Raw genomic sequence first — 19,190 nt, forward strand, 5'->3', positions numbered from 1 at the left:
AGAAAATTTTACTTAAATAAAATAAATTATAATTGGAGAGAAAAGAAAAATTTGATTGCGAGTGAAAATATATTAAATCTCGTACATAATAAAATTATACATTTACGTCATATCCTAACGATACGTTTGTGTCAAGTAGTGTCAAGTAAACCATACCACCTGTTGAGTAGCTTCATGACAGTCAAGAGGTTACCAACGAAATAACAGTGTGCGCGCTAATAAATTTTATTTAGAAGTGATATTATCATGTATACAAATGAACGCATATAACTTTTTGTGAAATAAAGAAAGGATATTCAGATTGAAAAACGCACAGGAATCGAGATACTGTAAGTCTTGCAGGACTAAATTAATTTAAATATTTTAAACAAGGAAATTTATCTGAAATGTAGATCCTATACGCATGTAAATATTTTGTTTCAAAATATTTTACATCATTCAATTGTATTGCAATTAGCAAAAAGAGAATGCTGCTTTCAATATGAAACATGATTTTTTAAAACTTTCGCACTTTTATTGCTTTTGGATATTGATAAGTAATGGACATTATTTGAAATGTTACACTTTTATTACGGACAATGTGTTTCTGAAATGATTCATACTGCATTTATATCAAGTTTCATGAGAATGAAATAGCATAAATTAAGCAATTAAAACAATGTTACAAACAATGAGAGGAAATCTTTGTCTATTTCGGTTATTCCAGTGTGTTGATAACTATTACTCGCGATAACACCATTGCGACGAACTTTCACTTCTGGAAAACCCAGATTATCTTAAGGTCATTAAGAATTTATATTCATATTTATATTTATATTCATATCATTAATATTTCTAATTAATGTTTTTTGTTTGTAACTATTTTTATAAATTTTGGTGTCCTAGATATCGTCGGTTCAGAACATAATGCATGAATAATAAGGAAATAAAAATTTTATTAAAAATAACGATTTTTCTGGGAAGATTTCCTTAACTCAATATCCAAAAGGAAAGGTAAGGATACGAATGAAGAATATGCAAAGAAAATATTGTTAAATATCTGATATTTTAATTAAAATAAGGTAAATAATTCCTTTCCTAAGGTAAATAAATCCTAAAGAATTGAAATATATGCAATTATAAAAGTTGTATAATTATGTAATAAAGAAATTAACAAATGGATATATGTAATTTGTTACGTCCTTGTTTTTCTTTTTTCGAGTTGGCTTTATATTTATAAAATATATTTATTTCGTAGATTACTTTATCAGAAAATGTAGTATTTATCAATCATGATGGTAGTGAAAATATAAAATTTATATTATGATACTTCTATCATAAAAAAAAAGATAGCGAAGAGGTACTTCTTTTGAAAGGCATTTGAATTTCGAGGAAAATGCCAATACTTTCAAATTTATCTCATCGTTTTCATATGTTAACAACCGATGCGAAACCTGATCCACCACGAATACCGATCGAAGGATATACTCACAATTTAGAACCAAATACAGTAAACGGTGATGAAACGAAGACGACCAAATTCGAATCTGTTCCAATTACTACAGAACTGCAATTGAAATTAAAGAACGTAACGTCCCCCGAAAAAGACGACGCAGTACCTATTACGAGCGCCAAGTCTTCTACCGAAAAACAAGATCTGAATGATACGAAAGGTTCCCAAGATGATGCAAAAGAACGTAGAAAACCGAATATTAAAACGAAAACAAAATCGAAACAACGCAAACACTGTAAGTATTATTTACTCTTTAAACTTGAAAAAAATCAAATTTGTTAAATTTGTATTAAAGCGATCATGTTTTACTTTACAGCACAAGGAACACATGTAGTGAATTACAATATAATTAATTCAAACGGTGTAAAAATTGGCTCTAAAACTAGTTACATTTGTAATATTAATCAATATGCTAAGAATAATTCTGATGCATCAGAAGAAACATGGACAAAAAATATTCGACAAATGCCAGCAGAAGTAGAACGTTTACGTACTTGTACTGATGAAATTAATTTAGATGATATATTTATAATTAAAACTTATATTGGACATGGTTGGAAAGACGTTGCTAGAAAATTGTTATATTCGGACGGTCAAATTGAACAATTCGAAGAAAATTACAAATTTAGGGGCATAAGTGAAGTAAATTTGATTCCAATATACTATTTCTCGTTTATATTCTTATCTGTATCACTGCAAGCTTTTGTACTAATGACCATATTTCTAGGTAATTTATCAAATATTTCTGGATTGGAAACAAGCTAATACAAAAAATGCAGATATTGGTAATTTGATAAACATCTTATGGATTTGTAAAGAATACGATTGTGCAATACGATTAGCTTCTGCTCGCAGCGAGTCGACATAACGCTTTTTAACTTTATCTTTGTAACAATAAATCTTTGAACAATTTATCTTTTAATCGGATATATTCCACAAGTAATTATCATATTTATTAGTCAGAAACGAAAATTATTTTTAATTGTATCCAACTTATATTAATTATAATAACTAGAGTAAAAAGTTAACTGCTGTTTCTATCTGTAATGTATATTGTATTAAAGAGTCGTTTTAATAAATAAATTCTATAATAAATATAATATAATATTTATTGTAATACAATCCTAAAATATAATCTTCTGATCTTACAATAACATTAATCTTAATTATGCATGTAGTTATCGTCGAACAAGATACAATTAATGCAGATATCAATATAAAGCAGCATAAGTGGGCGTTCCACGGGCAAGGAAAACTGGGGGCAAAGTCGCGGATAGTACCGTGAGTCGCGACAGACATGGTTATGTAGATATATATTTTTCAGGTACAAATATCTTATTCTTAGGATATCCATTTGCCCACGAAAGTGTGGCTTATCATCCACCGATTGCTGCTTTGCTTAAGATAACTGCAGTTTTGCATTAGCAACTATGTATAACCTTTCACTGCTTAGTGTTCAGAAATCCATCTTTTTCTTAAATGCAATTATTTAATATATATATATATATATTAAATGTACAATTATGTCATATTATGCAATCATTATAAAACGATTGACATAATAAAACCACTTTCCCTTTCTCTCTCACTTTTTGTACATACAAGTATACTTAAAATGATTATATTATATTTCTAGTATATGTACAAATAGAAAGTATGTGCGATTAATGTACAATTAATATATATAAGCAATTCAAATAAGTAATATAAATAAGAAACAAAAAATATTTTCAAGTAATACATACATACATTTGTAACATATTTGTCTTTCTTTCCTAATTCTTCTTTTCCCCTTTTTTACCAAAAATTAAGTCTTTGCAATTTTCAAATTGTGTGACCATTTCTGGTAAACTTTTATTTCCATCTATTATTAGAACTGGTGCTGGTACGCTAAATAGTGTCTGATGATACAGCCACTCATCATGAATATTATGAACTTGTTGTAAATATTCTAATGATACACAATTTTCTTCTTTCCTCGCTCTTGTTTTCATTCTCTGATATACAACATCCGGCGATGTCCTCAAATAAACTGCATTAATATAAAGATAATAACTAATATTATTATCAATGAGAAACATATAATTTATATTATGCATTTATGATAACATACTTATTAAATCCGTTACTATATTAACATTCTGTATATACCAGTCATGCCAATCTTCTAAGACCATTATTTCCACCTCTTGTAATAGTTTAGAACGTTTCATAATTTCTATAAAGCACCTGGAGCTAAATACTGATCTTTCCATAATTTTATAAGGCATTGCAGATTCGTAAGTATGAAGTTGCAGCATTGTTAATTGTACATAGGATTGGAATAAGAAACTATAGCGCCTAGGATTTGTGTACATCAATTCCTAAATATTTTAAGCGAATATTTATCAATGTTACATATATTTTTACATGAATAGCAATAAATCTATATTCAAATAATCTTACCAATAAATTTGTTCCAGCAACATTTCGCCAAAGTTCTACTGGTTCTTGTAAAACGGTTGTATTGGTAAATTGTTTAAAATGACTTAAGAATGTTGTCTTACCACTTCCTATATTGCCCTCTATGCATACTGTAAATGGTCTCTTGTACAATTTGCAAGCAGAAGTAGTCATTTTTATTAGTAGAAACACAGATTTGCCTTAAGAAAATACAAAAATACGTTATCTTGCAGTAATGATCTTGTAGTAATGAATTGTTCTATTTTTATATGAAATATATCAAATACTAATTACTAAAAATATCGTATTTATATTTAATATGATTACACGCTACTGCTATGCCGCAGTTACAGTGAAACATTATTTGATAAAATTCCCGCGCAAATTTTCTGTTCAGCTCCCTTACTGGTAAGTTCTTTTAAAGAGGGAGTACACGTAGATAGAAATAGTAGCTCTATAATTTGTCATTCTTCAAATTGTCTTTGGTTGTCTTTTATTAAATTTAATACTTACCTAATGAAGTCATGATTGAGTAATTTTTTTAAACAATTTACGTTATTATATTATAGAAGAATAAAGGTTTTATTTATATTTTTAATCCTCGAGCATTTTATGTTTTCATTTACCGTATAACCATTGTGTAGTTGTATGAAAGATTGGTATATCGATAATTCAAACTTTACTATTACGTGCACTATAATGGATTAAATGCTATATTGCGCAAGTTAAAATATTATTTCATTACATACGCGGATATGCAGATGTATTATTTTTATTACAAAAAAGAATGTATCTGAAACAGTGAAAGCTTTGTATTGAATTGAAATATTTATTATAAGCTAGGAGAAATAAAAATACTCTATTATTGATATGTATACAAAATAAAATAAGATTCGGAATTTTGCATTTATAAGTTAATAAGAGGCATGTATTAAATGATCAAAGTTGTTGGATAAAAAAGTGGAACAATCGAACTAACGTATGTATTTATAAAGCATATATACATCGATGGCCATGATATATGTATATATATGTACATATGTATACATATAGTTTTTCTGTCAACAGATATGAGTTTGTTGTATCAGTTGGTTGTTAGGAAAATGCAAGTGACTTACATTTTAAATGATGATTTAACGAAATATTTTTAGATACCTTTCAATTATTAGTCAGAATATTATATTGTATTTTTTATTACGGATTTTTGATGAATTCTATATCTTGTTTCTAAATAATTAATTTCTTAAAATGATTTAAATAACATTGTGTATTAAACGTACGCGCAACATGTAGTACATGTAGGGCAATCATAAAATATTTGATGTTGAAAAACAAAATTATGAAACAATCAGTTAATTCATAATCATTTATTTTTACTGAAATTCTATTATAATTGGAACAATGCGAAATTTTTTGGGCGATGCTATAATATGGTAAGTTTTAAATACGAAATTGTTGAAATAATGAGACTGCCATGCATTAACATTATGATTCCCTTTTTATTTCTTTTCTTCTTTCTTTTCCTCTCTCTTCTAAAAAATATAGTACAAATAAATAAAATCCTTGGATGATATTTTTCACTTATTAATATAATTTTTTCTGTAGCATATTGCTACTACTTTCAGTAAGCCTTATATTTGGAGCTAGTGAAATTATTAAGTCTTTTGTGAATACCGGAGAAAATTTTTTAAAAACTTCCTCCTATAATTGGATTATTAAATTATGCTTAAATTTATTGAGTTATGCTACTGTATTATTGCCAGGTTGCCTCATATACAAATATGTTCGTCATACCAAATATATCCAAAGGGGAGGTAAGTGATAGGATATATTAATTAAATGAAAAGAATTTATGAACTTTTATTTAAAATTGTGATGCTTTTAAACAGGCAAGGGGTGCATACCCAAACTAGTACATTTATGTTTTGTGGGTCATTATGAAACAGGACTACTGGATTCATCTTCTTATACATCTACGCCATCGAATCATAGCCAACGTACTTTTACACAAGATGCTTTGTTACTCCTATATTGTTTTTTTGGGTTGCAAATTAGTTATTTAACATGGGGTTACTTACAAGAAAAAATAATGACGCAGGTATAATCTGTTTAATAAAAACACATACACACATTGTGAAATAACAACATTAACAATTTTCAAGTACATGTTAATATGGGATAATGCCCATTATGTACTAAAGACATTCTTAACTTATAGTTTGATCATTGCTAGTCACTACTTCTAGGATATCCAAGGTTTCTGTAAAGCAAAGATTTTTGAATTTGCAACTCTATTTTCTTGAACATAGACTTTTAATACTGTTTCGAGATGATGTTTAAAATGTAGGTTGCAAAATTCATAATATTTTATAAGTATGAATAGTCTAGTTTAATATTATACAATCATTAAAAATTTTTTATGAAAACATTTAATTTTTCAGGAATATGAAGACGTTGCTGGCAACAAGGATCATTTCCAAGATTCACAATTTCTAGTATTTGTAAATCGAATTCTTGCATTCTTAATGTCAGGGTTGTATTTAATAATTCAAAGACAACCACAACACAAAGCACCTCTTTATAAGTATGCATTTAGCTCCTTATCAAATATCATGAGCAGTTGGTGTCAATATGAAGCTCTAAAGTATGTTAGTTTCCCAACACAGGTATTCATCCGTTTAACATTTTGTTTTTTATTTCTTGATTCCAGAATTTTGTTTGGTAATTACGTTTAATTAAATATGGTATATATATTTCAGGTATTGGCAAAAGCTTCGAAAATAATCCCAGTAATGATAATGGGAAAAGTAGTTTCACATACCACATATGAATATTACGAATATGTTACAGCTGTACTCATTTCTATTGGAATGACATTGTTCATGTTAAATAGCTCAGATTACAAAGGCGGTGAGCGCTTTTTGTCATTTACTGTAAATCTACTAATCTTTTTTTTCTCTAATTATTGTTTCAATGCTTTTAGATGGAGCTACAACTATATCTGGTATTATTCTCTTAGGAGGCTATTTATTATTAGATAGTTTTACAAGTACCTGGCAAAGTGCATTATTTAATGAGTATGGGGTAACGAGTGTGCAAATGATGTGTGTAGTTAATATGTTCTCCTGTTTATTAACTGCAATGTCCTTATTTCAACAATCAAGTTTCCCTCTTATATTTTCCTTTATGACAAAGGTAATTTTAATTAATTAAGGTAATGATAGCAACAATCTCTGATACAACTTTAATATTCTTATTATTGCACAGTATCCTAGGTTCATTGTGGATTGCTCACTTATATCAATTTGTTCAGCAAGTGGTCAATTGTATATCTTTTATACAATTTCTAAATTTGGTCCAGTAACGTTTGTCATTATGATGACTATAAGACAGGTAATTATTTTGTTAAATATATTACTATTAATAAAATAAACAAGCTTAAGAGGTATCGTTTTCTTCCTTTTTCAGGGTTTGGCTATATTATTATCTTGTTTGGTATATCATCATCGTGTGACAGTCATTGGTATCATTGGCATTCTACTAGTATTTGGTTCGGTATTCTTACGAATGTATTGTAGCAATCGATTACGTGCAATAAGAAGACGTAGGGCTGCGCAAATAGTATAAAAGTTAATTATGGAAACAAAAAGGCATAGGTACAAATTTCATTAAATTTTGTACATTTCTTTTTTAGATGTACATAAATTTTGTTAGATATAGTTAGAAAAAAGTGATCAATTCATATTGATTATACTATTTTGATAGTTTTCACATATATTTTACAAGCACTGGAGAAAACAATCAGTTATTTTTAAACATCCAGTTTTTAAATCTGTTATTTGATAATGTACTAATGTACTTTTAAGTAAAGTACTTTTAAATACAAATACATATATATATATATATATATACGTATATACATATTAAAAATAATTAGACAGAAAAATGCATTATTTATTTAAGAAATATTTATTTTATTATAGACAAAAAATGTCATTTTTACAAGAAAAGTATTAATAAACAACATATTGATTGTACGATTTATTGTCTACAAAGTTCATTTATATATAGGAATTTGTAGGATATTTTATTGAAGATTAAAAACATACTCGTTCATAGATTAGATCATTTTTAATTTTTATTAATGTCCAGAAACATACAATATGATGCAATCAATTAAAACTCTTAAGTATTAATGAGGTTGTTTATTCGTCTGGGGACGAAGGTTTGTAAATAGCAACGAGACACAAGATAGAAATGATTAACTCAGATGCTAGAAGCACCAATTGTATGCTACAAAGAATCACTTCTAGTCTGAGCACATAATTTTGCCAAATTAGAAAGTATAACGTTGCCAAGGAGCTGGGTACAGTTAAAATAACTCCGATGAGAATTGGTAATCCATGTTCTGTCAAATTCCCTTTCCTTCCAAAATGAATTCTGGCTCCTTCTGTGATTATAAGTAAGGACAAAAGCGCAAACTCTGCCAATGTTGTATTTGTGCCAGGTGAGGGTAGATTCGCAGCTTTAAAAAAGCCCATACCCAGTTCACATATAGCAAACATACCAAAATAAAAAGAGTTTAGATACATAAGAATTTCGTACGTTAAAGATGAACTGGCTATTGTAGGCATTCTACAATGACTCTTTAACACTGTTAGAAACCTTATGCTTATTAAGTTCTGTCTAATATTAACTCATTCTGTTTTAATGTACCCAATTATGAAAAATGTTGTTCCGTATCCATTATAATTCACACCTTCTCGATGAAGTATATACAATGCTTTTTCCGTTCATTTATTGAATTTCATTTATATTTCATTTCATTTATTCTTAGTTTTCTATGCTACAATGACGATGTCATTCTTGAGTGTTACGCACGCAAATGGAGGTTATTTTTGAATATGTCACAACATGCGTGCATATATGAATATTCAGATCTAGAATAACGTTTGTAGATTATTCTAGCGAATTGTTGATAGGTGTTTTTAGTTAACTATTGATCATAAATACATAAAGCGAAGATCATAGAGATCAAGTTTGGTTAAGGTGTAAATACAACCGAATTTCTTAGAAGTAAAGTAGTGTAGTAATCATTTCCATTGTTTTCTTTGAAGCTTTTATCTTTCGTTACGTTTCCTTGATTATACATATAGTATTTCAGTTAAGAAAGCTTATACATCAAAGAAAAGTTTAGCAGACACCCACTTTCACGAAAGGAATAACAACCGACTCGTGATTCACATTTCATGAATATACCGAGCAGTGCTACCAAATGAGGAAACAAGAAATGTACGTAATTTGATTACAAAATTTGAATAACATATGCATGTACTCCAACATGCATGTATAGATTTCGGAGGTATATTAACATGACTTCAGTATGTAATATTGAATGTTAATATGTATTTTAACCTTTACAAATAGAAGTTGTTATATCTAAAACGATATCTTTATCGAAATATATAATTTGAATGAACCCATAAAGACTATGGAAGAATGGATTAATTGGAAAAATGAAAAGTTTATAGAAGTAATCGATGGGTAATCTATCATGACAGAGCCACCATCCGAGTGCGATGAATGATCTGCTATGGCTTTCTATTCGAACTTTTCAAGAGCATTTCGTTTCAACAAATTCCTTCAAAATCTTGGAGAAAAGTGGCAAAGAAAAAAATATGTAACCCCGATACGATTTCATCGATCGATAGCAAGAAACGTTAGCAATTTTGAAAGTTCAAAGCGAGTGGTTAAAGCTGTTCTTATCTTGTCTTACAAGCCTCAGCATCGAACGCAAATTTATGAAAACGATCTGTTGGCAAAGAACACGGAATACGAAAGTTTCTTTGATATAATCTTAATCGTGGCAAGAATTCTTGTGATAGGTTCTATCCTTACTGGATTGACTGTCGTATATTTGATCACACGTTTTACACATGGACACGTGTTTCCGATAATCCTTCGGAAAGGTAATTATTCGTTAGTCAAAGGAAAACATATATCGTTCGCAGGTTACAATTGCAGGTATCGAATTTCTCGGGCCAATTTTTATAAAATTCGGTCAATGGGCGTCGACAAGAAAAGATTTGTTTCCTGAAGATGTTTGTCGTACGCTGTCATTATTGCAACATAACGCTTCCGCACATTCTTGGATTTATACAAAGCAATTGCTTAAAGCCATATACGGCTCGAATTGGAGGAATATATTCGTAAAATTCGAACACGAGATGCCTATCGGATCAGGGTGTTGTGCTCAGGTATAAAAATGAAATAGGATCGATCAAGTTTGATCGATAGATTGTATTTTGTCCTTTCATTCGATTTGATGAATCTGTCCGACCGGCAGGTGTACAAGGCATGGGTAGATCTGAATGCTCGAGTGGATGTAACGCGAAAACCTGAAATACCTGCATTTATTCAAAGTAAGCCATTTAAGCACGATCTTTTCTTTCATCTTATCTAACACATTGCTACACACGCCTCTGATCAAACTTCAACGAAACTTTCCAGTCATACGAAAAATAAAAGCTCTAATGCTTCCGTAGTTCTTAATGCGTATATATATAAATGTATAATATGTCGTGAATCTTGTTGCAGTTATCGAATATTTAAAATTTGGCTCGTTAATCAGTTTCATTGGTAAATATACGAAAAAAATTAGTTTTACTATATCGAATTGTAAACGTTTCACGCGACATAAAATAATTTCAGAGAAAACGTTGAATATTGACGAAACAGATGAGAACGTTAATGCATATGTAAGTCGGAAGCTACAACCGGTAGCGGTTAAGATTTTACATCCTGGAATTAAAGGACAACTAAGGTATGACATATACCATGGTCTAATGGAAAATAATAACCAATCTTCCTGAATCTCTGCATCGTTTTTCTTTGTCGTTTAATTTAGAAGAGATCTTTGCATAATGAGAGGGATTTGCAAATGCGCGACATATATCGTGCCTCAATTGCAATGGCTCAGTCTTAACGATTGCATCGATGAATTTTCACAAATAATGGAAAATCAAGCAAGCTTCACGTTCAAGTTTAATTGCTTAGATCTTATAGTGCTATTTAAAATATTTGTCCTTATATACTAACTGTTTTGTAAAGGTTGACATGAATTTGGAAGCACAGAATTTGATTCAGTTTTCGAAAAATTTTTCGAGCAAAAAGGATGTCATATTCCCCCGGCCCTACACAGATTTTACACAACGCGAAGTTCTCGTGGAAAGTTTTCACGAAGGTTTTCCAATTTCCGAGTATCTCGAAGATCACGATACAACATTGCAAGGAAAGCTGGCTAAGATAGGGATTAAAACGATTTTAAAAATGGTATAGCGCGGTCTGTCAACATGATTGGTATCGCGTCGAGTAATTCTCATAGACTTCTTGATTAATTACAACGAAAGTTATCGGGAAAATGACAGGTGTTTAAAGACAACTTCATTCACTGTGACTTGCATCCTGGTAATATCTTGGTACAGACAAATCGCGAACCTATTGGAAAAATTAGCGCCTGGTTTTGGAAATTTATCGATCGGAAGTACTTACCGACTTATCCACGCTTGGTCATACTCGATTGTGGTTTGGTAGTGTCTCTGAACGATCGCTGTCGACAAAATCTTAAGAACGTCTTCCGATCGGTGCTCATGGGAAACGTACCTACATATATTTCTTACTTTTGCCCTCTTTCTATACCTTTACCTTTCGTCCATTCACCTCTTCATTTATTTATTTCAGGGTGAATTGGCAGCGGAATACATTCTGGAACATAGTTCGCGCGTATCCCCCGACCCAGACGGTTTTAAGAATACAATGAAAGATATCGTAAACTCGCATCTTCGAAGTAGAATCAATGTAATCTTAAAACATTTTCAAAGACACGAGTGTACAATGCGAGAAACAATGGTCGAAATCGATGAAAACCCTTTCAGAGGAACGTTTCGAAATGTTACAGGTAGACGTGAGTACCGTTGTGACTGAATTGTTTTCCGCGATGGTTCGGCATCGTGTGAAGCAAGACGGAACCTTCAGCAGCGTGATTCTCAGTATGGTAGTGATCGAAGGCCTCGGTCGCAGTCTGGATCCAAATATCGATATCTTCACAGAGGTTGTGCCGTTCATTTTTACAAGTACAGCGTCGTACGACGATTAAATTGTGAAATATCGTTTCAAGTACTAAAACACGTCGGGAAATTTAGGAAACGAAAGAAACGTTTCATCTGTTGTCAAGACGATCAAACGAGGCTCTGGAATCCTAATGCCGAAAGAACTTGTTACTTTGCAATTGTAAAACGCGTTCGTGCGTTCGCATTGTTCGGTTTTTGAAAAATTATATAACATAAAGGAGAGGATTGTACGTTGTACGCATATAACACGAAGGATTGGAAGAGTAAAGCTACCAAGGAAGAATTTGGAAGGAATTTGCTTTATCGAATACACGCGCGACGATCTTCGTCACTGAATAAAGTCCCGCACGAGAAAATTCCCGTTTTAATAACATGTCATTATACGAATCCCAAGAGGAATTCCAATTTTAAAGCAGACTACACAGAAATTGCGTGTAATCGCAACGGACAGAATTCCGGCGAGTGACCAGTTGCTCGTGATCACTTCCTGGTTGGTCGACTACCTTTCGTACAACGATATACCACCCGTATGTGTGTACACGCGTACGTACACGCATATATATATGGGTAAGTGTTCCGTACATGTTCCTCTCTTCGGATTGCTTTTTTTATACCTTTCGTACGTATCTCGTATTTGCGAAAAAATTCGACTTTTGTCTGATCATTGGAAATCTTTGCAACAACATCGATTGTAAATATCGTAAATCGCTTGTCTAATTGTATCTCTGTTTGTATAAAAACCTGTAAACCATAAAATTTTTGTTACACGTCTTACGTCTTTAAATATACATATTATTACGTATACTTTACCAAATTTGACGATAGATAGAAGACGATACTTCTTAGTTTTCTCGTCTCTCGTCGCCTTAAAACGATTTATACGTTTGATTTTATAAAATGTTAGACGAGAATTTGCCTGCCTCCTTTTTTATCATAGGAAAATAGATTTATCAATATGATGAATTGCTTTTCATTTCGTCAACGTTGTCACGGTTACGGTTAATCTCATTGGGAGTAGCAAAATCACCATAGTCCATCACCATTATCACCATTACCATCATTACCACCATCACCACCACTACCATCGTTACCACCACCACAATCACCATTACCACCACCACTACTACCGCTGCCGCCACCATCACAATCATCTCAACGACGACGACACGATGCGACGTTTGGCGTCTCTTTTTAACTGTACTTCAGACTACGCGCACCCTTCGTAAGTACAAGAACGTCTTGTTTTTATCCACTGGTTGATCATTACCCGTGACACGAATATGCGAATTTAAACAAATCCGTCGATTATCCGGGCACAAGCGGGTCATTGAAACACTCGTTGTATATCGTCTTTTTGCCTCTGCTTCATATTTATGTGAACAAAATCCATTTAAAGCGAGACAGTACACGTATTTAAAATAAATAGTGTGAATCGCATCGTGTGAGCATGTGGTTCTAGTGGTAGATCAGCGGCTTATACCGTGGGAACGAATAATTGGTTTATACTCGTATTTCCTTAGATCAATGATCGTTATTCGAATGCAATGAACCAAACGGACTGAAATCGATTCGATCGTTATCTGTCTCTTAAAAATTTTTCGTTTCTTTCATTTCGTCTCATCCAGTTTAATTTTTCATGGAGTTTATTTAGTTGCTCCAAAGACGGTCTGCATCGATTCGCACAGATAGACGTTACGCGAGAATAAAATAATAGAATACTCGAATTCGGAGTGCTAACGAGTCAATTGTATCGTAGTTTCGTTTATATTTCCTAGATAAATCGTAAAATTGTAAATTTAATAGTTAGATCACCCCTTTGCCCGCACGTTGCACCGATACGCTGTACGTATACGTACGGCGCAAAAAGAAATTTGGCTATTAATCAAAGCAATATACGTATCGTTCGATGCGATGTTACATAATTTTTGTCATTAATCGGTTTGTTACGTGTTTCTCGTCGATCTTAGAACGTTGAGAGTAGGTATGTATAAAATTAGAAGAACACGGGGGAACGTAGCGAGGAAACCTGTAACAAAGTGACGATGTTAGACATTTCGATTCGACGTTAGATTTAATTAGCTGCCACGGTACCAGTGGACCAACGAAATGTAAGAATCGCGTGTTTTCTTTTTTTTTTCCTCTCTTTTTTTTTTTTTTTTTTTCTAAAATAACCTGCCGTATTTGTTCGACCTTACTATGTATTTCGAAAATTTTAATAACACGAGCATGGCAAGTAACCCATTTCGTAATGACAACAGGTCTTGGTTACGTGAAACGTATACAAGCCGACGAGCGTGTCATCATGTATCGTATCGTTCACATCGCATCGGTGGGACGGGTATTTAGGCATTTTCTCTCCGATCCGTGTAACAGCTTTGAGATTAGCGAGTGAAAGAGAGAGCAGGGTCATCGTGACGACACGTGTTATCAGCCCACTGCAAATAGAAGAAACCGCCGGTCCGTAAATAACACTGGGACAGTCAGTCAACTTCGAATGGACTCGGAGCAGCGGTGGTGCGTCATTTTTTTTTTTTGCCAACGACTAGTTGGATTTATCGCGATCCGCGTTCCTTCCGCGAGCGGTACTAACACGCGCTTCGCTTCTCCTATATTCTCTCGAAGCGTAACAAACTCTCTCTCTATCAGTTTCCTGTTTCGCGATCGTTCTCCATAGACCGGTCGAACGAACCCCCTACCTATCTAGGATCGAACAGTTTTACACCGGGTCTCAACTGTATACATACCTACTCGTGTTTTACGCGACACGGTCGATCGTTATACCTCGCGGTTACAGTTCGTCGATTCGAATTTTTCGGCCGCGGCAGCCAATGTCACATGGAAATATATAAATAACCGCGATACTTAGCGTTTGGTATGCGCGTGTCGAGTTTGCGACTGTTTTCTCGATATATCCCTTTATCGTCGAGATAACGAACGTCTATAAGAATAATAATTGTTTGTCAAGTCGCGTCGCGTCGCGTCACGTTGTGTCGCGTCGGGTTCAAGTTAAAGATTCGAGAGCCCGCGAGATAATAAGCGCGCAATGTGTACTTCTCGCTCAAAGATCCGTATCTCGTAACATGATAACGAAGCTTCAAAATATTTGTTTTTCCATTCGAATAATCGCGATCGAACGACAATATTCGTAAGTGGGCGATTTTGTTCCTGCTTTTACAGGAGTGTCGAGATGTTACTCTCGAGCGCTTGGTTCGAAGTACTCGCGGTAACTCTTTTGACGATATTGATCTTCGCTACTAGCTATCGGCCAGCATGGTGGTTTTGGAGCGGCACGTCTCAAAAAAGCAATGGTAAGTTTCTCTGAAAATAATAACGCTTTCATCGGGTTCGCGCTATGAAAATAAATTTGTACGTTCGCACGGATCGTTGATCGCGCGTTAATCAAGTAGAAAAGGTACGAAGAACGTGCACGTATGTAATTGCCATCGTATCATAGGACAATGTTTAATTTCTTTTTTCGACGCGACGTCGTGTTCGAAGGTCGAAGGAAAATGATATTTCGTGTATGGGCGGCCTTCGATTCGAAGCGCTGCTCGTTTGTGTACAGTATACAATCACAATCCCCTTTCTAACTTTAAACCTCGTGGTTCGATGCGATCCTGTTGCTCGCCTGAGAAATTATTGCTCGCCGCTTGATACGCTCTATAGTACATAGATCGATTCGAAGGTTTCGAGAAAATCGCTTTCTTTCCGCGCGATCGTTTATGTTTTTGTGCGATCTGTTCACAGTACAATCCGGCGAGGAGAAGGACGATAAGAAGCGCGAAGCGGTAACCAAAGTACCGGGACCGTATCCTTTACCGATTCTCGGAACCAGATGGATCTTTTCTTGTATCGGCTACTATAAGCTGAACAAGGTTCACGATGCTTACAAAGGTAAGAAATTTGGCCCTGGTATACGCGTCGCTTTCGTTACGACACGAAACATCGAGTCTTGTAGCGAACAACCGATTCCGATTCGCAATACCTACACATTTTAACATAGCTGATCGTTTCTGATTCAAGAATAGATTTGAACAAACGATATGGACCGTTGTGTAAAGAGGAAGCATTATGGAACTTTCCTGTTATCTCCGTATTCTCTCGTCAGGATATCGAAACTATTCTCCGCCGAAATTCCAAGTATCCGCTTCGGCCCCCACAAGAGGTCATATCCTACTATCGACGAACTCGTCGGGATCGTTACACGAATCTCGGTTTGGTCAACGAGTGGGTATCTCCTTTATCTCCTTTTTTTTTTTTTTTTTTTTTTAAGGACGAACTTTCTCTGCGTGCGTGTACACATACGTAATAAAATAAAAGGGGAAGGATAAAGTTCTTCGTAGAAGCGTTTACAGTCGTAAAATATCTAGAAGCTTAACGCATCGATAGGAGAAACGAGAAGGTTGCTGTTAATTTAGATTTAAACGAACGAATAATTCGACAGACAGGGACAAACGTGGCACGACCTTCGGTTAGCTCTTACGTCAGAACTGACGGGTGCTAATACCGTTCTTGGCTTCTTCCCGGCTTTGAACATCGCCGCAGATTCGTTCATCGAGTTGATTCGTCGACGAAGGACGGGATATGAAGTAATAGGTTTCGAGGAGCTTGCCTACAAAATGGGACTCGAAAGTAAGATATACTTTACCGCGGTAGTGGTTATCACGCACGTAACGCGATCTTTCACTTGGATTCTGTATTCGTTTCGGTCTAGGCACCTGTACTTTGATCTTGGGTCGACATTTGGGTTTCTTAAAGCCAGATTCCAGCAGCGAGCTAGCCGCGAGATTAGCCGAAGCCGTCAGGATACACTTTACGGCCTCGCGGGACGCCTTTTACGGATTACCGTTGTGGAAATTATTACCAACTTCCGCGTACAAACAACTGATAGAAAGCGAGGACGAGATATACAAGTACGTATTGGCTGGTTCGTGGCGGTATCGTGCGAATAGATTGAAAATTCAATGGGCCTTATACCGATTGCTGGCTTTCAGTATCATTTCGGAGATCGTCGAAGCCACTATATTGGAGAAGCGAAACGACGCTAGAGACGAGTCGGTCGAGGCTGTTTTTCAATCCATTTTAAAGCAAAAGAGTCTCGATATATGCGATAAGAAGGCGGCTATCGTTGACTTCATAGCGGCTGGTATACACACGGTGAGAACGTCATTTTTTTTTTTTACTGCATCTCGATGCAGTTCGTCTTTACAATACCTTCTCATGTTTGCATGCTTACCGTCTCATGGTTGTGCACAGCTAGGAAACACTTTGGTGTTTCTATTCTATCTGATCGGGCGTAATCCAGATGTACAAGCTAAACTTTACGAGGAGACCTATTCATTGGCACCGCCTGGCTGCGATTTGACGATCGAGGATTTACGGCACGCCAAGTATCTGCGCGCATGTATCACCGAATCATTCCGGTGCGTAACGCGCGACGCATTTCTTTTCTAAAAAGATTTTAACGTGTGTTAACGTGTGGCTGCATTATGTCGTTTCGCATTTAGAATGATTCCAACGACAACCTGTATCGCTCGCATTTTGGACGAACCCATCGAACTAAGTGGTTATCATCTTACTACTGGAGTGAGTAACGGCTGCGGTGTTTCTGTTTGTGTTAATCAGAAACCAGTTCTTTAGGGTTATCTCTTTTTTCCTTTTTTTATTTTCTTTTCTTTCGCTTCTCTTTTTTCTTTCTCGTCGTTCGATCATCGTTTAATCATCGTTTTTCTTCTAGACAACGGTCCTTTTACACACTTGGATAGCAGGCATGGACGAGGAGAATTTTAAAGATGCCGGAAGATATTTTCCTGATAGATGGCTAACGCCTGTCAATCCTCATTCACCGTTATTGGTTGCTCCTTTTGGAACTGGAAGAAGGATATGCCCGGGCAAGCGATTCGTGGATCTCGCGTTGCAGCTTATTTTGGCAAAGGTACGTTTTCATACGCGATACATTTTGAAACGCGTTTGGTGTTGCATCGTTATACGTTCAATTATCTAATTTTGTCGCAGATCGTACGGGAGTTCGAGATCATCGTGGAAGAAGAGCTCGATCTGCAATTTGAATTTATTCTCGCGCCAAAGGGTCCGGTCTCCCTTGGCTTCCGTGATCGTTCTTAAGAAAATATAATGAACCGAATGCTTGTTTAAATATTACCGAAATCTTGCATCGTCGTTTTTTCGTTGGCGATCGTTATTTTATGTTCGTAGCCTATTCGTAGAATGATTTATTCGTTGTAAATAATTTTTGTTCGTCCAATTCGGAATACTTATCGTTACACAGTATACGGATACATCATAATAGCTTTTTACATTTCATCGCGTGTACTTTGGAATCGTCTTATTCTTTAACTATCTAACTGTATTCAACTACTTACGAATTTTTGCTACATCGTTGTACAGAATGTGCCGTGTAGGAATAAGACGATTCCGAATATAGCGCGAATATAGGACGTTGTCGTTTTGATCCGGTATTAAAATCTCTGCTTTCAACATATAGTTACATAATACATATTTATTTCTTTTTTGTTATCAACGACACTCGCGTGTGTACTGTGCGAGTTAATCGATTATTAGTGATTTCCTATGATACATGCGTGTATGTAATTGAATTCGAAAAGACTGAAGGTAATTATTCGATACATTAGCTAGTGTATACGATGGTTACAAACTCGCGTACATATAACTTATTTTTTGCATTATTTTGTTAATCGCAATTTGACAGTTCAAATCCAGATTATGATAATTGCGTTTCACGCGATGCGAATAACTCGTATCATTCGGCAAACACCGTTTTCGCGATGCTTTAATAAGTTTCTGTAAAGCGTAACGTCATATATGCATATTGTATCTCCGGAAATTTTTACATAACGGTTGGCGTCATACGTACAGGGTATTTTACAATAGTCCTCGTACCTCTGAATTTCTCACATCGCAGCAATTGTATTTTATTTAGTACCCGAAGGGATACCATAAATATTAGGTCATCGTTTAACTTTCCACGACCTTTCAATCTCTCACATTGAAACATTGTAATTTCATACTGCGATCTAATATCTTTCAAACGAGTGCCATTGTCTTCGATATATGTATATGCTTCTGAATGAACTGATATCTAATGAATT

The 19,190-nt window shown here is 34.3% G+C and overlaps 5 protein-coding genes across 15 annotated transcripts; 3 read left to right on the plus strand and 2 right to left on the minus strand.

Moving 5' to 3' along the window:
* The first annotated feature begins 31 nt into the window (after window positions 1–31).
* Window positions 32–2,580, plus strand: LOC117230959 (protein immune deficiency). 9 transcript variants are annotated; one of them, XM_033488945.1, is made up of 6 exons: window positions 33–329; window positions 707–781; window positions 886–1,061; window positions 1,238–1,727; window positions 1,809–2,134; window positions 2,220–2,580. In XM_033488945.1, the coding sequence occupies exons 4-6, from the start codon at window positions 1,376–1,378 to the stop codon at window positions 2,358–2,360; spliced, it is 819 nt and encodes a 272-aa protein (XP_033344836.1). In that variant the 5' UTR covers window positions 33–329; window positions 707–781; window positions 886–1,061; window positions 1,238–1,375; the 3' UTR covers window positions 2,361–2,580. The 9 variants fall into 9 exon arrangements, with proteins under 9 accessions (XP_033344839.1, XP_033344836.1, XP_033344834.1 ...); XM_033488943.1 differs by having other exon boundaries at window positions 886–993; XM_033488948.1 differs by lacking the exon at window positions 707–781 and having other exon boundaries at window positions 32–329; window positions 886–993; window positions 1,809–2,129.
* A 3-nt stretch (window positions 2,581–2,583) lies between these two features.
* LOC117230963 (deoxynucleoside kinase) lies at window positions 2,584–4,757 on the minus strand. Its single transcript, XM_033488951.1, has 4 exons — window positions 4,448–4,757; window positions 3,938–4,134; window positions 3,606–3,855; window positions 2,584–3,524 (listed from the first exon to the last, which is right to left on the minus strand). The coding sequence occupies exons 1-4, from the start codon at window positions 4,458–4,460 to the stop codon at window positions 3,268–3,270; spliced, it is 717 nt and encodes a 238-aa protein (XP_033344842.1). The 5' UTR covers window positions 4,461–4,757; the 3' UTR covers window positions 2,584–3,267.
* A 578-nt stretch (window positions 4,758–5,335) lies between these two features.
* Window positions 5,336–7,657, plus strand: LOC117230956 (adenosine 3'-phospho 5'-phosphosulfate transporter 1). Its single transcript, XM_033488935.1, has 8 exons — window positions 5,336–5,367; window positions 5,540–5,748; window positions 5,824–6,032; window positions 6,376–6,600; window positions 6,694–6,844; window positions 6,918–7,129; window positions 7,202–7,327; window positions 7,403–7,657. Exons 1-8 carry the CDS (start codon window positions 5,336–5,338, stop codon window positions 7,559–7,561), a joined length of 1,323 nt encoding a protein of 440 aa, XP_033344826.1. The 3' UTR covers window positions 7,562–7,657.
* Window positions 7,658–8,050: 393 nt separating this feature from the next.
* LOC117230965 (transmembrane protein 216-like) lies at window positions 8,051–9,381 on the minus strand. The gene has a single exon (XM_033488953.1). It carries the CDS (start codon window positions 8,566–8,568, stop codon window positions 8,140–8,142), a length of 429 nt encoding a protein of 142 aa, XP_033344844.1. The 5' UTR covers window positions 8,569–9,381; the 3' UTR covers window positions 8,051–8,139.
* A 3,805-nt stretch (window positions 9,382–13,186) lies between these two features.
* On the plus strand, window positions 13,187–19,188 carry LOC117230953 (ecdysone 20-monooxygenase). Of its 3 annotated transcripts, none has more exons than XM_033488927.1 (11): window positions 13,187–13,285; window positions 15,241–15,371; window positions 15,811–15,957; window positions 16,092–16,290; window positions 16,508–16,695; window positions 16,778–16,976; window positions 17,058–17,220; window positions 17,320–17,486; window positions 17,571–17,649; window positions 17,801–17,998; window positions 18,079–19,188. In XM_033488927.1, exons 1-11 carry the CDS (start codon window positions 13,233–13,235, stop codon window positions 18,184–18,186), a joined length of 1,632 nt encoding a protein of 543 aa, XP_033344818.1. In that variant the 5' UTR covers window positions 13,187–13,232; the 3' UTR covers window positions 18,187–19,188. The 3 variants fall into 3 exon arrangements, with proteins under 3 accessions (XP_033344818.1, XP_033344817.1, XP_033344819.1); XM_033488928.1 differs by lacking the exon at window positions 13,187–13,285 and adding an exon at window positions 14,224–14,577; XM_033488926.1 differs by having other exon boundaries at window positions 16,778–17,220.
* Window positions 19,189–19,190: the final 2 nt, after the last annotated feature.

This window comes from Bombus vosnesenskii, unplaced genomic scaffold (assembly GCF_011952255.1).
Source record: "Bombus vosnesenskii isolate JDL3184/JDL3185 unplaced genomic scaffold, Bvos_JDL3184-5_v1.1 scf7180000013270, whole genome shotgun sequence".
In the NCBI taxonomy this organism is placed as follows: domain Eukaryota; kingdom Metazoa; phylum Arthropoda; class Insecta; order Hymenoptera; family Apidae; genus Bombus; species Bombus vosnesenskii.

What these genes read in the sequence shown, in the direction of transcription:
- LOC117230959 (XM_033488946.1), top strand. Translation starts at nt 1,376, where the DNA reads ATGCCAATACTTTCAAATTTATCTCATCGTTTTCATATGTTAACAACC. An exon ending in ATCGAAACAACGCAAACACT is followed by an intron (nt 1,728 to 1,808) that starts GTAAGTATTATT and finishes TTTACTTTACAG; the next exon opens with CACAAGGAACACATGTAGTG. An exon ending in AATTTAGGGGCATAAGTGAA is followed by an intron (nt 2,135 to 2,219) that starts GTAAATTTGATT and finishes CCATATTTCTAG; the next exon opens with GTAATTTATCAAATATTTCT.
- LOC117230965 (XM_033488953.1), bottom strand. Translation starts at nt 8,568, where the DNA reads ATGCCTACAATAGCCAGTTCATCTTTAACGTACGAAATTCTTATGTAT.
- LOC117230963 (XM_033488951.1), bottom strand. An exon ending in TTGCTGGAACAAATTTATTG is followed by an intron (nt 3,856 to 3,937) that starts GTAAGATTATTT and finishes TAAAATATTTAG; the next exon opens with GAATTGATGTACACAAATCC. An exon ending in TATAGTAACGGATTTAATAA is followed by an intron (nt 3,525 to 3,605) that starts GTATGTTATCAT and finishes ATATTAATGCAG; the next exon opens with TTTATTTGAGGACATCGCCG.
- LOC117230953 (XM_033488926.1), top strand. Translation starts at nt 13,233, where the DNA reads ATGCGACGTTTGGCGTCTCTTTTTAACTGTACTTCAGACTACGCGCAC. An exon ending in CACGTCTCAAAAAAGCAATG is followed by an intron (nt 15,372 to 15,810) that starts GTAAGTTTCTCT and finishes ATCTGTTCACAG; the next exon opens with TACAATCCGGCGAGGAGAAG. An exon ending in AATCTCGGTTTGGTCAACGA is followed by an intron (nt 16,291 to 16,507) that starts GTGGGTATCTCC and finishes ATAATTCGACAG; the next exon opens with ACAGGGACAAACGTGGCACG.
- LOC117230956 (XM_033488935.1), top strand. Translation starts at nt 5,336, where the DNA reads ATGCGAAATTTTTTGGGCGATGCTATAATATG. An exon ending in TAGCTCAGATTACAAAGGCG is followed by an intron (nt 6,845 to 6,917) that starts GTGAGCGCTTTT and finishes CAATGCTTTTAG; the next exon opens with ATGGAGCTACAACTATATCT. An exon ending in TATTTTCCTTTATGACAAAG is followed by an intron (nt 7,130 to 7,201) that starts GTAATTTTAATT and finishes ATTATTGCACAG; the next exon opens with TATCCTAGGTTCATTGTGGA.